Source organism: Gastrolobium bilobum, unplaced genomic scaffold, assembly GCF_033153095.1.
Source record: "Gastrolobium bilobum isolate Gb01-03AN ecotype WA unplaced genomic scaffold, APGP_CSIRO_Gbil_v1 utg21994, whole genome shotgun sequence".
Taxonomy (NCBI): domain Eukaryota; kingdom Viridiplantae; phylum Streptophyta; class Magnoliopsida; order Fabales; family Fabaceae; genus Gastrolobium; species Gastrolobium bilobum.
Window position 1 is genome coordinate 18129 of NW_026896998.1, and position 17491 is coordinate 35619.

The 17491-nt window shown below is 35.0% G+C and overlaps 3 protein-coding genes across 3 annotated transcripts; 1 reads left to right on the top strand and 2 right to left on the bottom strand.

Annotated features, from left to right (window-relative positions):
- Positions 1–14: 14 nt before the first annotated feature.
- LOC133303267 (ankyrin repeat-containing protein At5g02620-like) lies at positions 15–2606 on the top strand. Its single transcript, XM_061503145.1, has 3 exons — positions 15–468; positions 880–1295; positions 1548–2606. The coding sequence occupies exons 1-3, from the start codon at positions 15–17 to the stop codon at positions 2604–2606; spliced, it is 1929 nt and encodes a 642-aa protein (XP_061359129.1).
- A 1545-nt stretch (positions 2607–4151) lies between these two features.
- On the bottom strand, positions 4152–5148 carry LOC133303268 (early nodulin-like protein 7). Its single transcript, XM_061503146.1, has 2 exons — positions 4953–5148; positions 4152–4522 (listed from the first exon to the last, which is right to left on the bottom strand). The coding sequence occupies exons 1-2, from the start codon at positions 5146–5148 to the stop codon at positions 4152–4154; spliced, it is 567 nt and encodes a 188-aa protein (XP_061359130.1).
- Positions 5149–6544: 1396 nt separating this feature from the next.
- LOC133303273 (probable inactive ATP-dependent zinc metalloprotease FTSHI 2, chloroplastic) lies at positions 6545–13800 on the bottom strand. Its single transcript, XM_061503159.1, has 11 exons — positions 12325–13800; positions 11873–12045; positions 11471–11572; positions 11208–11372; positions 10857–10997; positions 10304–10462; positions 9401–9486; positions 9063–9141; positions 7438–7560; positions 7130–7186; positions 6545–6996 (listed from the first exon to the last, which is right to left on the bottom strand). Exons 1-11 carry the CDS (start codon positions 13700–13702, stop codon positions 6781–6783), a joined length of 2679 nt encoding a protein of 892 aa, XP_061359143.1. The 5' UTR covers positions 13703–13800; the 3' UTR covers positions 6545–6780.
- Between the last annotated feature and the right edge of the window lie 3691 nt (positions 13801–17491).

Sequence of the window (17491 nt, forward strand, 5' to 3'; positions counted from 1 at the left end):
TTAAAACCAGGAATATGGATCCAAAGTTTTTAGATGCAATTAGGAAAAATGACATTACCACATTTTCAAGCCTAGTTAAAGAGAATGAAGGAATCCTCAATCAGAGAACAGCTGATTCCTTCAACACTCCATTACACCTTGCTTCCATGTATGGTTGCACTGAAATGGTGTCTGAGATTGTCGGATTGTGCCCTGACATGATTTCTGCTGAGAATAAAAACATGGAGACTCCAATTCATGAGGCTTGTCGACAAGAGAATGTCAAGGTCTTAATGTTGATGCTAGGAGTCAACCCTACAGCTGCTTGTAAGCTTAATCCAACTTGTAAAAGCGCTTTCTTTTTGGCTTGCAGCCTTGGTCATCTTGACTTGGTGAATCTCTTGCTGAATCTATCTGAGATGGTGGAGCCAGAGGCAGCAGGGTTTGATCAAACTTGTATCCAAATTGCTGTATCAAGAGGGCACACAGGTGAGCATAAGCATAAGAGTTTTCTCCATTAAGTTTTATTTGAGAAATATAAAAACCGTTAATATAACATCATCCAAATTTAAGTTTTTGGGTTGAATTAATTCTTTATATGATATGGGAGTCGACGTGACTAAGTGTCATGAGTTAATAATTAAATATTATGAAGTTTCTTAGCATAATTAAGTCGTCTCACCCAACAGCTTAACCTATTGGATTAAATTGGTTCGTTACAAGTTTGCATGCTTGTTGAACTTTTATTTATAGAATTCACCTTTGCCTTGATTTCAAGTCCAACTAATGAGACTCTTTCTAAGCAAGTAACATTAATCACCTAACAATAAAAAAGGGATGGATTGAAAATTTTGAGTAGTTGAGTTAAGCAATTCCCTAAACTACTGATTTTCCGTGCAGATGTTGTTAGAGAGTTGTTGAATAAGCGGCCAGAGCTTACTCAAGTGATCGAAGATAATGGGAATTCACTATTGCACAATGCTAGTAGTAAAGGACACAGGGAGATTGTATGGATCCTACAAAGACGTGATCCAAACCTTGCTTTACAATACAACAACAATGGTTATACACCATTGCACCTGGCAGTAATGAATGGGAAAGTCTCAATCCTTTACGATTTTGTGTCAAGCTGTGCCACATCATTTCATTATCTCACAAGAGAAGAAGAGACAGTACTTCATTTAGCTGTGAGATACGGATGCTATGATGCTTTGGTATTCTTGGTGGAAGTCTGCAATGGTACCAATCTATTGCACTGTCATGATCGATATGGCAACAGTGTCTTACATCTTGCAGTTACAGGCGGGCGCAATAAGGTGAGGAATTAGTATGAGTTCTGAATATGTTTAATTACCATGTTGAAACCAGGAATATACAACAATAAGTTACATTTTGAATATGAGTTCTGATCGGAGTTTAATCCTTAAATTGAATTTAAGTCAATTAATATACAACAATAAGTTCTAACAAATAATGTATATCCTAGCCAATCATAATTTATAGCCTATTGATTTTGAATGTGAACCCATATGTCTGTAGTTCTTCTTATAGTTTTATGATCATTGCAGATAGCAGAGTTCTTGATCATCAAGACAAAGCTGGATATTAACACTCGGAACAGTGAAGGGAAAACAGCACTTGACATCCTTGACCAGGCTAAGGATAGTGCAGAGAATAGGCAATTACAAGCCACTTTTATCAGAGCTGGTGGTAAAAGAAACTTCCAACCTTCGTCTTGGTCACTGGAAGTAGACAAGGCCAATTCTCTGTCACCTATAGCATCGAAGCTTTCTCTGTCACAAAGGTATATAGCTAACGAAATGGAAGTGCCAAGTGAAATGGTTTCTTATGATTGCACAAGCCCACCAGAAGTTAGCAAAAGCATGGAGTCTAGATCACCTCAGCCTCAAGTAAGTGAGAGATTTGAGAATGGAACCTATAAACCATATTACTTCTCCCCAACCACTTTAGGGAAACACAAGCATCAGAAAAAAAGAAAAACTGAAAATTTAAATCAACTTTACTATACTGAGAGAAATATGTACCATGAGATGCACAAAGAAGCATTACTAAATGCAAGGAACACCATTGTACTAGTTGCAGTTTTGATTGCAACTGTCACTTTTGCAGCTGGCATTAGTCCCCCTGGTGGTGTGTACCAAGAAGGACGAATGGGAGGGAAGTCAATGGTGGGAAAAACAACAGCTTTCAAGGTCTTTGCAATAAGCAACAACATAGCATTGTTCACCTCACTATCTATAGTCATTGTTCTTGTTAGTATCATTCCCTTTAGGAGAAAGCCACAAACGAGACTATTGACGATTGCTCACAAAGTCATGTGGATAGCTGTGGCATTTATGGCAACTGGCTATGTTGCAGCCACATGGGTGATCTTGCCACATAGTAAAGGGATGCAATGGCTATCTGTGGTGCTACTAGCACTAGGTGGTGGCTCTCTGGGGACAATCTTCATTGGTCTTGGTGTGATGCTGGTTGAGCACTGGCTGAGGAAATCCAAGTGGAGAAAGACAAGAAAGGAAAGTGGGGATGGAGCTGCAGACTTGGAAAGGAAAAGTGTAAATTCAGATTTTGAGAGCTCTTATTTACAGGGTTATCATTCATACTGATTCATTTGGCTCCCAAAATGGAAATATTATGTACTTATGTGTAGGGAAAATGTGCATTACTTCCACATCTAGGAAAATGTAAATGATGTATGTTTCCAAATATTTTATTAAACTATTTCACAAGCCAGAATCAGACAGAACAGATTCCAACACAGAAATGAGGGAAATAATATTATACACACACGAGGTAAATCTGGATAAATACACATTAACATCTGCTTCTCGTAAAATTAACCTTGTGCTGAATATTCCTGGAAAGTGGACCTGAAAAAAAAAGAAAAAGAAAAAAAAAAAGAAATCGAATACTTTGACCTACTCTTATCTGTAGTGTCGGAAACATCCTGGGAAGATTATATGATTCCACATTTATAGAAATATAAATAAATAAATTTAGAATACAAAATAATAAAAAAAATTCTTGTATAGTAGCAGTGTTGGATCAAAATTTGAAATTAAGACGATTTATATTAAGATGACATAGAAGTATCTACCTCACAAGATAGTAAGTAACATATTCTCTTTTAACCATTTTGTGGGTGAGAGAATTTATGTGTTTATGGAAAGAGAGTTGCACCCCATGTGAATCCTTTGACCTTACAAGCCTTGAGATGGTTCTATGTATGTGACACAGAACCATTGATTGTTTATCTATACATAGTTCTCGCATATTTTACTTCGTCTTCTCTATGTACATATGATTAGTCAATTCAATTACGATGAACTCCTTTTCGACATGCTTGGCATTGATTAATACACCCCTTAGCAAATCCAGGGAGCTGAAGTAAATCTTAATACCATTATCCTCTATGAAGAGATTTTGCATCAGAAAATAGGCCTCTTGCATCTACTTCTCTGTCTTTTTCCCTTGCTTACTCATTACATAATATTATACGGAGAGATTATAGTTACTGCCTTTTTTTTCTTACTACTTGTTACTACCAAATCTTAACCGTTGATTTCTGTCAATCTAACGGTTATAATTTATTAGAATTAATAATTAATTAATAAACGTGACCAAATAAATTATAACCGTAAGATTGACAAAAATCAACGGTTAAGATTTGGTAGTAACAAGTAGTAAGAAAAAAAGGTAGTAACTATAATCTTTCCCATATTATATTTGATATCAAGTATATCATATAGGGCTATCTCTACTCATAAATTATACGCAAAGGAGGTGAAAAGGAACGCTCCATAAACTAATAAAATGATATGTGTAGGGCTCTAGTTTTTTCCTTTCCTAGTCATCAAATTCATTTGCTAAACGATTTCTTGGTAGATTCTAGAGCTTGAATAATGCACTTTGAATGTTGAATTGTTTAGAGTGGAAAACGCAGTAAACTAATACAATGATTCAACCCAAAAGCAAAAGTTACATGAGAGAAAGTCAAGACATGACCATAAATACAATACAAAAACCATAATTGAAACAGACTGACAGCGAAAAAAAATAGTTAAAATGATAAATACCTAAACAAATCAGATTCTAGAAGCAATCAACTAAGGAAAAACAACTAGTTGTCCATTGTGACCATAACAAGATGTTCAGGGTGCTAACAGCATCATCACACTTGCAAGCGAGGCCAAAGGACACATAAAAATTGGACTAAGCACCATTGAGGCTGAAACCTCTATGGTATAAGAAGGTGAAGAAGCCACTGGGGAGAAACCTTCAGGTGGAAGGGAAATGGAAGGTGGAAATTTTGGAATTGGATGTGGGTGCATCACCTCCACAAGTAATTTTTGCCCGTTGTTGCAGTGATCATCAGTTCCACTGATGAAGTAGAAGGCCCCAGGCCTGTCAAGATTAAGAGTGCTCTTCCCATTGTCAAAGGCAGTGATGGGGTCACTTGAGTCACAATTAAAGTAATCCATTTTCTCCACTGTAAGAACTGAATCATTCTGGTACTCAAAAACTGCATAAACAAGAACAATAATTAACACAGCTTTTTCCCATCCAATAGGGTAGAACTGGTTGCTTCTAAAGATTCTGCCTTGGGCTATTAAGAATCCAAGTTGCAGAACTGAATCTCCAACACAAACTTAGGCATAAAATTCATGCTTAAGTATATTCAAAACTAGTTCAATTGGCATAGAGTTCATTTTATCTCCCCTTTTTTTTTTTTTGGGAAAAATCATATATTAAAATGTAACACAAAAAAAGTGACTAAGGAAAGTTGCACACTCATTGAAACAAAGAGTACATTATGTAAACTGCAACAAAAGCAAATCAGCCAGTTAAAGATCATTCAATTCATCTTTCAAGAGTTAATAGAAAAAAAAAAAGTTTCTTTAAGAGTAGTAAATAACAAGGCATGTGATTGTGAACTGATTCAACAAACTTACCCAGAGAATCTCCAATTTGAAATCTGTTCATTTCAGCCCATTGGATATAAAATTCAGTATTGTTGGGACCAGGTTCATGCCAACCTAAGTGACCACCAACTTTGAATTGCATGGCAGCTTCAACAGAAGTATTCGTGGCAGCAAAGAAAATGATCAGACAAGTACATAGGACTAGGCCTAAAAGGGATGATGCCATGTTGGTGTTCTTTTTCACGCAACAATATTTAGAAGCATAAAATGGTTGTAACACAAAGCCAATTGTAGAGAAGAGTACATATAAATATAAATGACACGTACATATATATATATATATAAAGCACATGAGCTAGTGAGTGGAACAAAATAAGGGGCGTAAGTGGTAGGACATGGCGAGGTTTAGTGGGTAGTTATAGTGATAACGTGTGGGCAGTGATGGCGGTTATACGTTATGACTCAAAGAACAAGAAAATTCATGTTGCTCATTTTGGAATCACCCCGGGAGTGTAGCTAACGTGACTTCATGGGACTGAGTTGAGCTGTAAGGTACTCTGTTTTTTAAATTAAAATCAACATTCTTTTTATTCTACCAAAATAAAAATAAAAATAAAACATAGGGTTTGTTTGAATATGATTTTGTTTTTTATTTTTAAAAACTGATTTGAATATAAATTTTGAAAACTACTTTTGAGAGTAGGAGAATAATAAACCTTGTTTAAATATGGTTGGATTTAAAGTTATAAAGGAGCTATATTTATTTACAAGAATGTCATTAATGAACTTTCATAAATTATAATTACAAGATTGCCATCGTAAAATAATTTAAAACTGAAAATAAATTTGATTTATTTATGAATTAATAAATCTTTTTAATTATAAGATTATCACTGCAAAAACAATAAAATCAAAAAACAATTTTTTAGAACATATCTAAATTTTTCTACTTTCTTAGTTTTAAAAACCAAAAAACAGTTATTGTTTTAGGAATCATTTCACAGAATAATTCTTTTTCAAATAAGTTTTTTGCCTTTTTGTTTTAAAAACTAAAAAACTGTTTTTAGAAATGGAATAACATACCATTTAAAAATAAAAAATAATAATAATAACTACCTAGTTTGTAGCCAACTGCAATTCTGAAAGTAGCGTAATGAAATAAGGCCTTCTACATATTAAACACAAGTGCTAAGCCTAATTTGTCAATAGGTTATTTTTCCCTTCTTTTTTTCATGCTTACTTTATATACAACTCTTCAACATAATAATAAAGGTTAATTAAGATTCATAATCTAATGGTGTTAAAAAATACTAAATAAAATAAACTTAAAAAAAATGTAAGTAAAATAACATATCTCAACTTCAATTATAAGTCAAGCTCAACTAAGTTGTAGTTCGGGTTTGCATCAAAGGTAAAATAGTGACCCAAGCAAATAGAGGGAATAATTTTCACTAACATATGGTGAATTTCAAACTTAATGGAGCGTGAACTAATTAAAAAAAAAAAATTGGCATCCAGATATGTCCCAACCCATTTGAATTAATAAATTTCAATGGCGAAAAACCACACCAAATCACGTGGTTAGGTAATTACTTGTGTATCTAGTTCATTATTATGAAAATAAAAGCGTAATCAGAAGTCCATAGAAATTAGAGGTACTTGAACAAAAGCTCAGGAATGGCCCCGAAAAAGAAAAGATCAGATTGTACATACTCCAGCAAATGCTAACTCCCTGAAAACCCAAAAAAGAATATGTACATACTCCATAGAGGTGTAAGTATAGTAAAGAATATAATACATCAATAATATGCATATAGTTGACATTTCCCAAAATTGGAGGGGTATTTGCCCCTAATTGTTAGGCGTGGCTCCTTAAAGCTGTCTCCTTCCCATTATTAATCAATTCTTGGAATTCTCTACGCTTGGCAACCCGAATGTCATGTAAGCTAGGCGGCATTGGTTTTAGGGAGCCATGCAACTCTACTAGATGAAAGAATTCTTGTTTGGTTAAGCTTTTATTCTCAACAAGTTCAGTCACCACAGCATCCATCAGCGTTCTGTTTTGCTGCAGGATCTGATATGCAAAACAAAGTTGTGACTTTTTATTCAGTAAAGAGCCTTGCAAAAAAAGCAAAACAAAGTTGTGTCTTTTTTATTCAATCAAGGGACACGGTGTTCTTTAGTCCTTCTTTCCACTATTAACATACCTCTTTTGCACGTTCATAACACACGTTGACAATCCGCAATGCTTCCAAATCAATTTCCTGACAATGAAATACCATGAAATCGTAAGTTGGCCAAATGTTGTCATTGCCAAAGTAAAGGCATGTGCGTTATTCTGTTTCTCCATGGTATAGGATGATACATTGTTCCTTTTGGATTACATTTTTAAACTTGTTTTTTTCAAGACAAATTGCCAGGAATTATGGTTTAAACATTATAGTTGCAATTGTAACTGAGGCCAAAGCTGCAAATAAGAAGCATGAGAAAGCAAAACTTGAGACAGAACCCGTACATTAATTCTGTCTGCCACCCAGAAATTGGATATTCCATGATACTTCTCGGAAAGCCCACCTAGAACAAATGTCCTTGCAGCAGACCTAGCATTGTCTGCAGTTTCAGCCCATATCGTACTCAACTGAAATATTGCAAATCAAGTTAAAATATTTCTACATAACCAGTCTAAACAAACCTATACCCACAATCAGATATAAACAAACAATAAGTTCCCATAATCTAAATATTTGACACAGAAAAATTGTGTACACAATGAATGGTATTGATATATGTAAAGAACCAATTCAATCTAAAAGCTTAAATTATTAGGTAAGGGCCTCTTTAATAGTTTATATTATACTCTAACATGTCCCCTCACACTAGAGCCTATTGGGCTTAAAAGGTGGATAATACATCAGGCCCAACTTACCTGTACTAAGAAATTCCACAAGAGAAAATGGGGGGCAGTGAGGATCGAATCCGGGAAACTTGGCTCTGATATCATGTAAGGAACCAATTAAATCCAAAAGCTTAAGCTGCTAGGTGAGGGCCTCTTCAATGGTTTATATTATACTCTATCAATATAAAAAAATGTAATTACAATAAAAAAAAATAGTGAAATAAATTGTAGCATTGGATAAAGAACTTAGAAAAAGCCACTTCTCTGGCAAGCCCATAATTTGAAGTCTGAAAATAGAAAAATAAAAGTCCGTATATTGTTTATGTTGAACTTTCCTTTTCTCTCTAATAGATTTTCCAGACGTGCTAGTAATCACACTCAGAAATACAAAATGTCTCTAGAAAGAGAGTGGATTTTTGGCACAACGGAAGCAGATATTCCTTTACCAAAAATGGAAAAAAGAGGGAAATGAAAGAAAATAATCATCAAGGTAAGGGTAGTATAAAGGATGTACCGAGTCAAGGTTCTTAACATGGTATCAGAGCCTCACCGTCCCCCGCTTTAAAAAGTGGAATTAAAATAAAAAAAAAAAGCACAAAAAGGTAAACAAAAAATGGGCCTGTGCAATTTCCACGCTTCTAGCCTAAAAAGGCTCTTGCGTGAGGGGGCGTGTTGAGATATATAGTCCCACATTGATTGGATGGGCAACTAATATGGCCTTTATAAGGCCTTGGGCACTCCCACCCTTTGAGCTAGCTTTTGGGGTGGTGTATCCCAAGGTTCTTTACATGGTATCAGAGCTTGAGCCCTCACCGCCTCCCGCTTTAAAAAGTGGAATTAAAAAAAAAAAGCACAAAAAGGTAAACCAAAAACTGGGCCTGTGCAATTCCACGCTTCTAGCCCAAAGGGCTCTTGCGTGAGGGGGCGTGTTGAGATATATAGTCCCACATTGATTAGATGGGCAACTAATATGGCCTTTATAAGGCCTTGGGCACTCCCACCCCTTGAGCTAGCTTTTGGGGTGGTGTATCCCAAGGTTCTTTACAGTATTACTGAATATATTTTCCTAGAAAGATCATATTCTTGCCATTCGTCAAGGTTAGTTGATAAATACCTTAAAATATGCATAATGTTAGAAATTGTTCACTGTGCTATTTGTATGTTTTGCAACTTTATTTACATTAAGCTTCACAAATAAAAACTAGAGTGAGGAAATTTGTAGTAAGCAAGTAAAATTCTCTTACCTGACCACTCCCAAACCAAATTTCATCAGCTGCACGGGGAGCTAGTAGAACAGTAATATGATCGAGGAGGGATTGTCGACTGCATGATTAGGAGCTACAAGCTATGAGAAAAACAATATGGGAGGTACTATTCACAGTTTTATAATGCAATTCCATCATGCAGTAACAATTTGAAAGCAAATGAATTATGCTGGCATCATAGAGTCCTTGCAAACATATCATTGATTGATATTGATGTTAGTAATAAAAAGACAAGCATTTCATTTGGAGGGCATTCACCAATAGCTACATATATTTATTAAAAAATGGGAGTAAAGGTTTAAATAAAGAATCCATACGTGAGCATTCCTTCGTTAAATTTGACTGAATCCATCTTCACCCGAACATAACCCAGATCCCTACCAGCTCTAGGAGCAATTGTGACCTACATCAAAGCAACAAAAAGCTAAAACATCACAATCCTTGTTAATAACAATCAGATGATGAAAATTAATAGAAGAACGTAAAGAGAAAATTCCATTTTAATTTGAATAAATCCAATGACAACTGAATTTCAAAAACATATAGAATAAAATGCCAAACTCTCAAGGTCAACTTCCTGAATTGCATGAATGCTAATGTCCAGAGCATTGTGGATGCAAAAAGATAGCCTGATAAACAAGACTACAACCTTGAGTTTTGCATGTCATGCTCCCAGTTGCAGCAACATTCCGTTCAATATAAGAACAGAGTCAATTTATATTTTGGTCTATAGTCTATACAAATTTTTTACATTGTATTTATGCCGTCATATGGCCAGCTTCAGATATCATCCGTGTGTACCAAATTATATGACTCACAAATGGCATGGCACAATCATCATATTAACAAAAATAGGAATGAACAAGGCAGGAAGGGAAACTATATTTTAGGAAAAGGTAGTACAAGTAGATTCTTGGTCAGTTCCCTCATTTTCCCCTCGACTTGGTCTCTTTCAAATTGACTTCAAGCTTAGTTTTTTTTGTAATAAAATAATCTTTGGGAAATTTTTGGCATTTAATATGTACAGGAATAATCAGTTGTAAAAAATTACATGCAGATCAGATTTGCATATGATAACATTTGTGAGAACTAATCAAGAGAATAGGATTTTTTAGGGTCATATACAAATTATACAATACAATTTTAACAGAATTCCTCTCTTCAGAAGTGAGAGAGTATGCCCAACCAAAAAAAAAAAGGATAAAGTGTAATGGCCTTACGAACTCAATATTTTTTAGATCAGGAAAGTTCACAGCCACAACAGCCATTGCAGCTTCATTTATAGCTACTTGTTTCCAAACCTCTCCGCTTCTCTCCTTTCTATCTAGCATTCCTCTTTCTTCCATTTGAGCAGCTTGTAATAAGTCATCAGTAGTAATCTGCAACAATGAAAAGCAGAAATGAATACCACAACTAGTTAATCCCTTTCTTATTGTTTCCTCCTTTGACCTCTTTCTCCTTTCTGTGTACATGAATGCAACTATTCTAACCCACATTAAGAGGCTTCTAATTGTGAAGGCATAGAAACTTCAGGCATCCACTGTCATCCTTTAAGTGTTACAAAGTAAAATGAATAATTCATTCAATAAAACATGCCCTTATAGTCAGATAAACACACCTTTTATTTACACGTTTGATTTTATAAATTTTTAAGGAGATTGGATGTGACATGCCATACAGGATGCAGCAAAGCAGATATCAATTGCCTAAAAGGGTATACCTGAACAATAAATATCCGGCAAAGACAAACTTACTGTATATTAGAGGCATTACCTCAGTCCTTGAGTCCCGCATCATATTGATCGCAGCAACCTCAACTATGTTGGCCAGCTCTGCACCAACCATTCCATCAGTCATACTAGCAACGGCCATATAGTCTATATCTTCAGCCATTGGCTTTCTACGAGCATGGACCTATCACAATATCACCAGGAAAAAGAAAATTTGGAATAGATAAACCAAGTAAGGTGCCATTAGTCACAAACTCACAACTACTAAGTCTTAGGGGACAGGGGATGGACATAAAAAGTATTGCAATGAACATATATTTTATAAATTAAAAAAAAAAAAAAAGTGAATCCTGAATGCTAAAATGTAGGTGAAATTTGGTAGAGCAGCACCTACCTTTAGAATTTCTATGCGACCAATGAGGCCAGGCTTGGGGATAAATATTTTCCGATCAAACCGACCAGGTCTCACAAGTGCTGTATCCAGAATGTCTGGTCGGTTTGTGGATGCAATGGTGATCACCTCACCCCTTCCTTCAAATCCATCTAAGCACACCAGGAGCTGGAGCATTCAGTCAATAGGAAACATCAATCAATATATACACAATTTTACTTTTAAAAAAAAAAAACAGTTAGAAAGTTCACACTGCCATGCTTAACCTGATTAAGAGTAGCATCACGTTCCTGTCCACCCGAACCTTTAATCAAGCCACGCTCCCTTCCTACAGCATCCAGCTCATCAATGAAGACAACAGATGGAGCCTGAAAAATATAATATGAAAATGGTTGCCAATTAGATGCAACCAGTGAAGCCAGAGAAGTGGGTAAATTTCATGTGAAGACAAGAAAATGTAGTATGCTACAAAAGAAAGAACTCCTATCAGCTTGAAGCAAATAAAATAAGGAATAACAGAATTTGTCAAGTTTAGATGATAACTGACAAAAGAAAACTACTATTGGAAACTATGTTGGCCTGAATCAAACTCTTCTAATTTGACTTTAAACAAATAAGAAAAAATGTGAAAGCTCAATGGAAAAGCTAAAAATATCAGTCTTACATACATTTTCCTTGGCTTCTTGGTAGAGTGCTCGGACACGAGAAGCCCCAACACCAACGTAAATTTCCACAAACTGTGAAGCAGAAATAGAGAAGAAATTAACCCCTGCCTCACCAGCCACTGCTTTTGCCAGCAATGTCTTTCCCACTCCAGGGGGGCCACAAAGAAGAATGCCACCTGATTAAGTGACCAATTCAACCTTCAGCAAGTCAAATGTAAAGCACAGTAAAATTGAATGTCTTCCTTTCTTTCTTTTTATTAGATAATTGAAATACTTAGCAACTACATACAAGAAGAAAACCAAATTTTTCTGCAAGCACAATATTGCCAATGTGCTAGAGATAGTTGTGGTTGTGGAAAATTCTCCTTCAAATTTAAACAAAAAAGGTTTCCCTAAGGACTAAGGTAGTTCAAATTATTCTGTTAAATGCTTATCAGAGTTTAGGTAAATGAGACCTGGTATTTTCACTCCCCTCCTTCTGTACATCTCTCCATGAGTAAAGAACTTCACAATCTCCTCAAGTTCAAGCCGTATTTTACCCAGCCCAGCAACATCAGTAAACTTCACATCCACACCTCTCTCCAGATACTGAGGAAGCCTTTTGTTCTGCGCTCTTCGAACACGTGCCCCTGATTTCATAAACTGCTTAGCCATTTTCAAATAAGCATTATCCTCCTCCCCTTTCCCTTGCTCACTCTCATCATCATCGTCATCACCTTCAGCCCCATTCATCTCCTTCTCTAACTCCCTCATCTTCCTCCTCTCATCAGCCTCTGCTTTCTCAATCTTGAGCCTGTCATCATAATCCTTCTTCTGCTTCCTATAACTAAGAACCACAGTCCTATAAAAAATGTAGAAGAAAACCAACCCAAGCGCATTAGCAACATTTGGATTGGTTGCCAAATCAGACCAAACATCAGCCATTCTCATGTATCTATCCCTTGCATCAACCAATGATTCCTGATACTTCCTCTTCCTTATCTCTTTCTTTCTTCTCCTCTCCTCCTCTTTCTGCTGAATCTTCATACTCCTCCTCATCATTTCCCTCTCTTCCCTCAACCTCTTCATTTCCTCTTTCTTCTGTCTCTGCAACTCCATCCTATATTCCCTAAACTCCGCAGCCTTCTTTGATTCCTTCTTTGGTTTCCTATCTGCAAACGAACTCCAAAATTTCACCATCATAGGGGGCATCAAAATCCTCGACAACATAGGAACAGGCAACTCAGGCTTCTTAAGGGGCGGTGTGTAGGTATTCACACACAAAGAATCAACCTTCAACTCATCCCATGAACCCCAAAACTTGCTATCACTCTCAGATGATGGCAACACTGTCCTCAACACTCTAGAATCATCCAAAACCACGAAAACTGCCTCAGCCCTTTGCCTCAAATGCACAGAACTAGGCTTAATTATGTGCTTAAGCTTCCCAGCTCTCTTCAGTTCCACGATTTCACTGTAGGGAAGGCGATCAGATACCACGGGAAGCCCCTGATTCCATGATTTCAGCTCCTCCGGCGATAAGGCTTCGCTCTTTTTCGTGGATGATTTTCTGGGTGCACGTTTCTTCCCCTTGTCGGTGACGGCGGCTGCCAGAGCGGTGGGTTGTGGGAGAGAAGCGGAGATAACGGTGAGGGTTACCGACAGTTTGAGGAAATTGAGGTAGTTGTCCCTGTTTTTTTCCTTGTCATCATTGTCGGGTTCTGGGGTTTGAATTCGCGACGAAATGGAACGGGAATAAGAGGTTTTGGGAAGCCTTGTGAATTTGGGGTTTAGCGATGAGAATGAGAATGAGAATGAGGAAGGAGGATAACGAAGAAGGCAATGGGGAGTCATGGAGTGTTCACTGTTGTGAGAAAAGACACGTTACAGTTGTTTTCTCAGATATGTGTTGGTTAGTGCAGCCATTGATGAAGAAGATTAGAGGGCGCTGAAGACAACTTTTTTTACTTTTTTTTTTAAATGACCATGAACACAACAACAAAGGAATGCTTAGTTCTGTTTAGATAAGTGCCTTTTGTTTTCCTATGTGTTTTTTTTTTTTTTTTTTTTTTACTCTACCAGCATTCGAACCAGCATATTTACCATGAATGCTAGCTACTAGGATGTGTTTGCTACGAGATAAATTTTTTTTGTGTCCGGGAATCATAATATCCAGTAATATACAAAGAAATCCAATTTATCGGGAATGATATAAAAAAGTTGTTTGGTAAACGTAAATATTACCGGGAATATTTAATAATTTTACTGAGTATATGTTTGGTTGTGAGTAAAATATTACTGATAATGTTATCAAAAAAATATATATATATTACTGATAATATATGTTGATTTTACAAAACTAACCTTAACTTTTCAATGACACCAGACTTACTAATTTGATGTGTGTTGGGGGTATTATTGTCTCAAAAATATGTTATATGTTTTTCCTTCCCTCAGTAATCATGAAAATCACCTAATTTTTGGTAATCCAAACAGTAATTTTTCTTTGTAAAATGCTTTACCGGTAAAGCTTGGATACCCAGGAATTGATTTTTGATACTTCTACCAAACATGGGAATCGATGTTTACCAAAAAAAGGTTTATCAGTAATCCTTGTGATACCCTTATGCCAAACACCAACTATGTGTTTTTTTTGCTTATATATGCTTAGTTTTGGACTGATTGAATGCGAAGAAAAATTAAAAAAATGTAATTTAAATAAAAAAATACAAAAATAGAGAGATTAGGCAACTATTTACAAAAATATTGCAACAAGAAATGTATCAAAAATATGGGCAAATTAATTTAAATATTACTTTTTTTAATAATAAATTACGAAAATGTAGTCGTTTCAGAACTATTTACTCAAGTATTTAGCACCCAAACACGTCCACATGGGCGTGAGCTGGAGAAGAGAGACATGTCCATGTGGGACGTTACTGAGGAAAGAGACACATCCACATGGAGCGTGTTTCACCGGATATTGACATGTGGCATAAAAAGTCAACAGTTTATCCGTAAAACTTTGAAAGTTCATAACTTTTGGCTCGAGTGTTCGAATTAAGTAAAAAAAAATTATTTATTTCACATAATTTTTTAAAATCTACGCAATGACACTTCATTTGACATATCTTGTCTCTCAAGAAAAAGAATTAAATTTAGAACAATGATACTATAAGAACGTTTAAACTCATATTAATAAAGAGAAAACCATGTCGTGATTAGAAACATTCATAGTAAAGATCCTTGTGATTATGGTATCATTGTTGCAAATTGAAATTCTTAGCTGCTTTTATTTTTTCTCTTCATAATTTTTATTTTTCTCTATCACGTTAGAGAAAAAAAAATTAGATAAAAAAGGGAAAAAAGAAAGGGGAAAAAATGGTCGTGTTCTTTTTATTCTTATCTTTTATGTGCTTTTGGATATATGCACATGGCGTCATTTACCGTTACCCGCGAAAGGAATATCATCAACTACATACCATAAATCAAAATAGCAACAGATCTTTATGACATTTTATTTGAGGAATTAATAAGATAGTTTTTGATGCGGCCAATAGCTAAAATATTGCTTATTGTAAAATTGAGGGTTCTACTTAAGTGACTAATTATATTCTAGATATCTAGCATTGTCAGTCCAATGCAAAAAAAAAATTCAAAAAAGATTAATTATTTAACTATAAGTGATACTCCTTCGTTCGGGTAGTTTTCTCCTAATTGATGGATACATATTGCGGAGAAAAATGGAGATGCATTTAGAAGCATTAGAAATAGATTAATTAATTAACATGTGTGTGTGTAATATACTATAAAATTTAAAAAATATGCAAAATGGAGCAGAAAGAAGCATTTTTTGGAAAATATTTTTGACAGACTTGCCAACACATTCGTTTCGAAAAGTTATGTGGAATTTGAAGTTTTGTCTCCTATAAATATAATTTCAATTTGCAACAATGGTACCATAATCATAAGAATCTTTTCTCGGAATGTTTATAATCATGACAGTGGTTTTTTCTTTATTAATATGGGTTTAAACGTTTTTATAGTATCATTGTTGTAAATTCAAATTTTTTTTGTGAGAGACAAAATATGTCAAAGGATGTGTCATTGCGTAGATCTCGAAAAACTGTGTGGAATCAAAAAATTACCTAATTCGGACACATGAGTCAAAAGTTATGGACTTCCAAAGTTTTTCGGATAAACTATTGGACTTTTTGTGCCACATGTCAATATATAGTGAAACACGCCCCATGCGTACGTGTTTCTCTCCTCGACCATGCCCCACATGGACATGTCTCTCTCTTCCAGCTCACGCCTCATGTAGGCGTCTTTGGGTGCTATACTTGCATAAATAATTTCAAAATGACTACGTTTTCATAATTTTTTATTAAAAAAGCAATATTTAAATTTTTTTTGCCTCAAAATATGCACAACAAGTTATGCGCACAAAAGAAAGCGCGGTTCACTGCCTATTTGGAAGTTTTTATTTTTAATTTCTCTTCTCCTTATAAACATAAGCTTATCCAAATATAATTTTACAAAAGTTCTTATTATAAAAGGAGCCCGTGGCGGAGCCACATGCTATCTGGGGGTGGCCTCGGCCCGGGCTAAATTTTAACAAATTATACTTATCATGTATAATTATATAATTAATTATAATTTGACGTAGTCTAAAATTGTAATTTAGCCCGAGGTAAAATTTGTAATTTGACTCTATCAAAAGATTAAAATATATTTGGTGAGAGATTTGGGTAAGTTGTATTAAGTTATGTCTTCCATTTTCACTTATATAAAAACAATTGAATTTTTTTTAATAAAATTATAACTTTTTTGATGCTATATGCTTAGGTGTTTTATATTTAATATAATTTAAATATATTATGATATAAACTAACTAAAATTAAGAAAAATAAATACACATATAATTTTTTTGTCCAGGCTCCAATTGGAGCCTGACTCTGCCACTTAAAAGAGTTTTTTTTTATGATGAAGAAAAAAGTTAAGAACTAAAAACTCGTAAGAGAAACTTTTTTAAAAATATACGTAATCTTTTTTTGAATTTTTACATTTATTTTTTATTTATACCATCAATCTAAACTTTTATTTATGAATTTTATCATGTACGGTTATAATTTGCCTTAATAACAAATTATTTTATCTCTCTATAAAATTTGAAGAACAATTTTACACAATTATCAATTAGTTTTTACTTTTTTTCAAAAAAAAAACTTTAACTTGAAAGTAACTTTTAGTTTAAAAAATAAATAAATATCCCAACTAGGTTCTTAGTGTTGTTGTCATGTTGTACCTATTTTGTGTCTCTTCTTCCCATATATTGTGCTCAAATCAATGTGCAACTCACACAACGATGCCACCTCACACCATCCAGTTTAGGGGTGGCAAAAATGAGTAACCCGCACAAAACGAGCCGGGTTGGGTTGGCAAAAATGAGTTGTCAGCTCGATTTAGCCCGACCCGAGCCAACTCGGGCTCAAACGAGCCAGCTCGCAGGTTACTTTTTTTTTTTAATAAAATACAATAAAAAAAACAGTGTAGATGTACATACACGAGTTCAGTGGTCGCAAATATATCCATGGCAACCTAAAATCAACAAAGATCTTCCTTGATGATAATTTCAGTCCT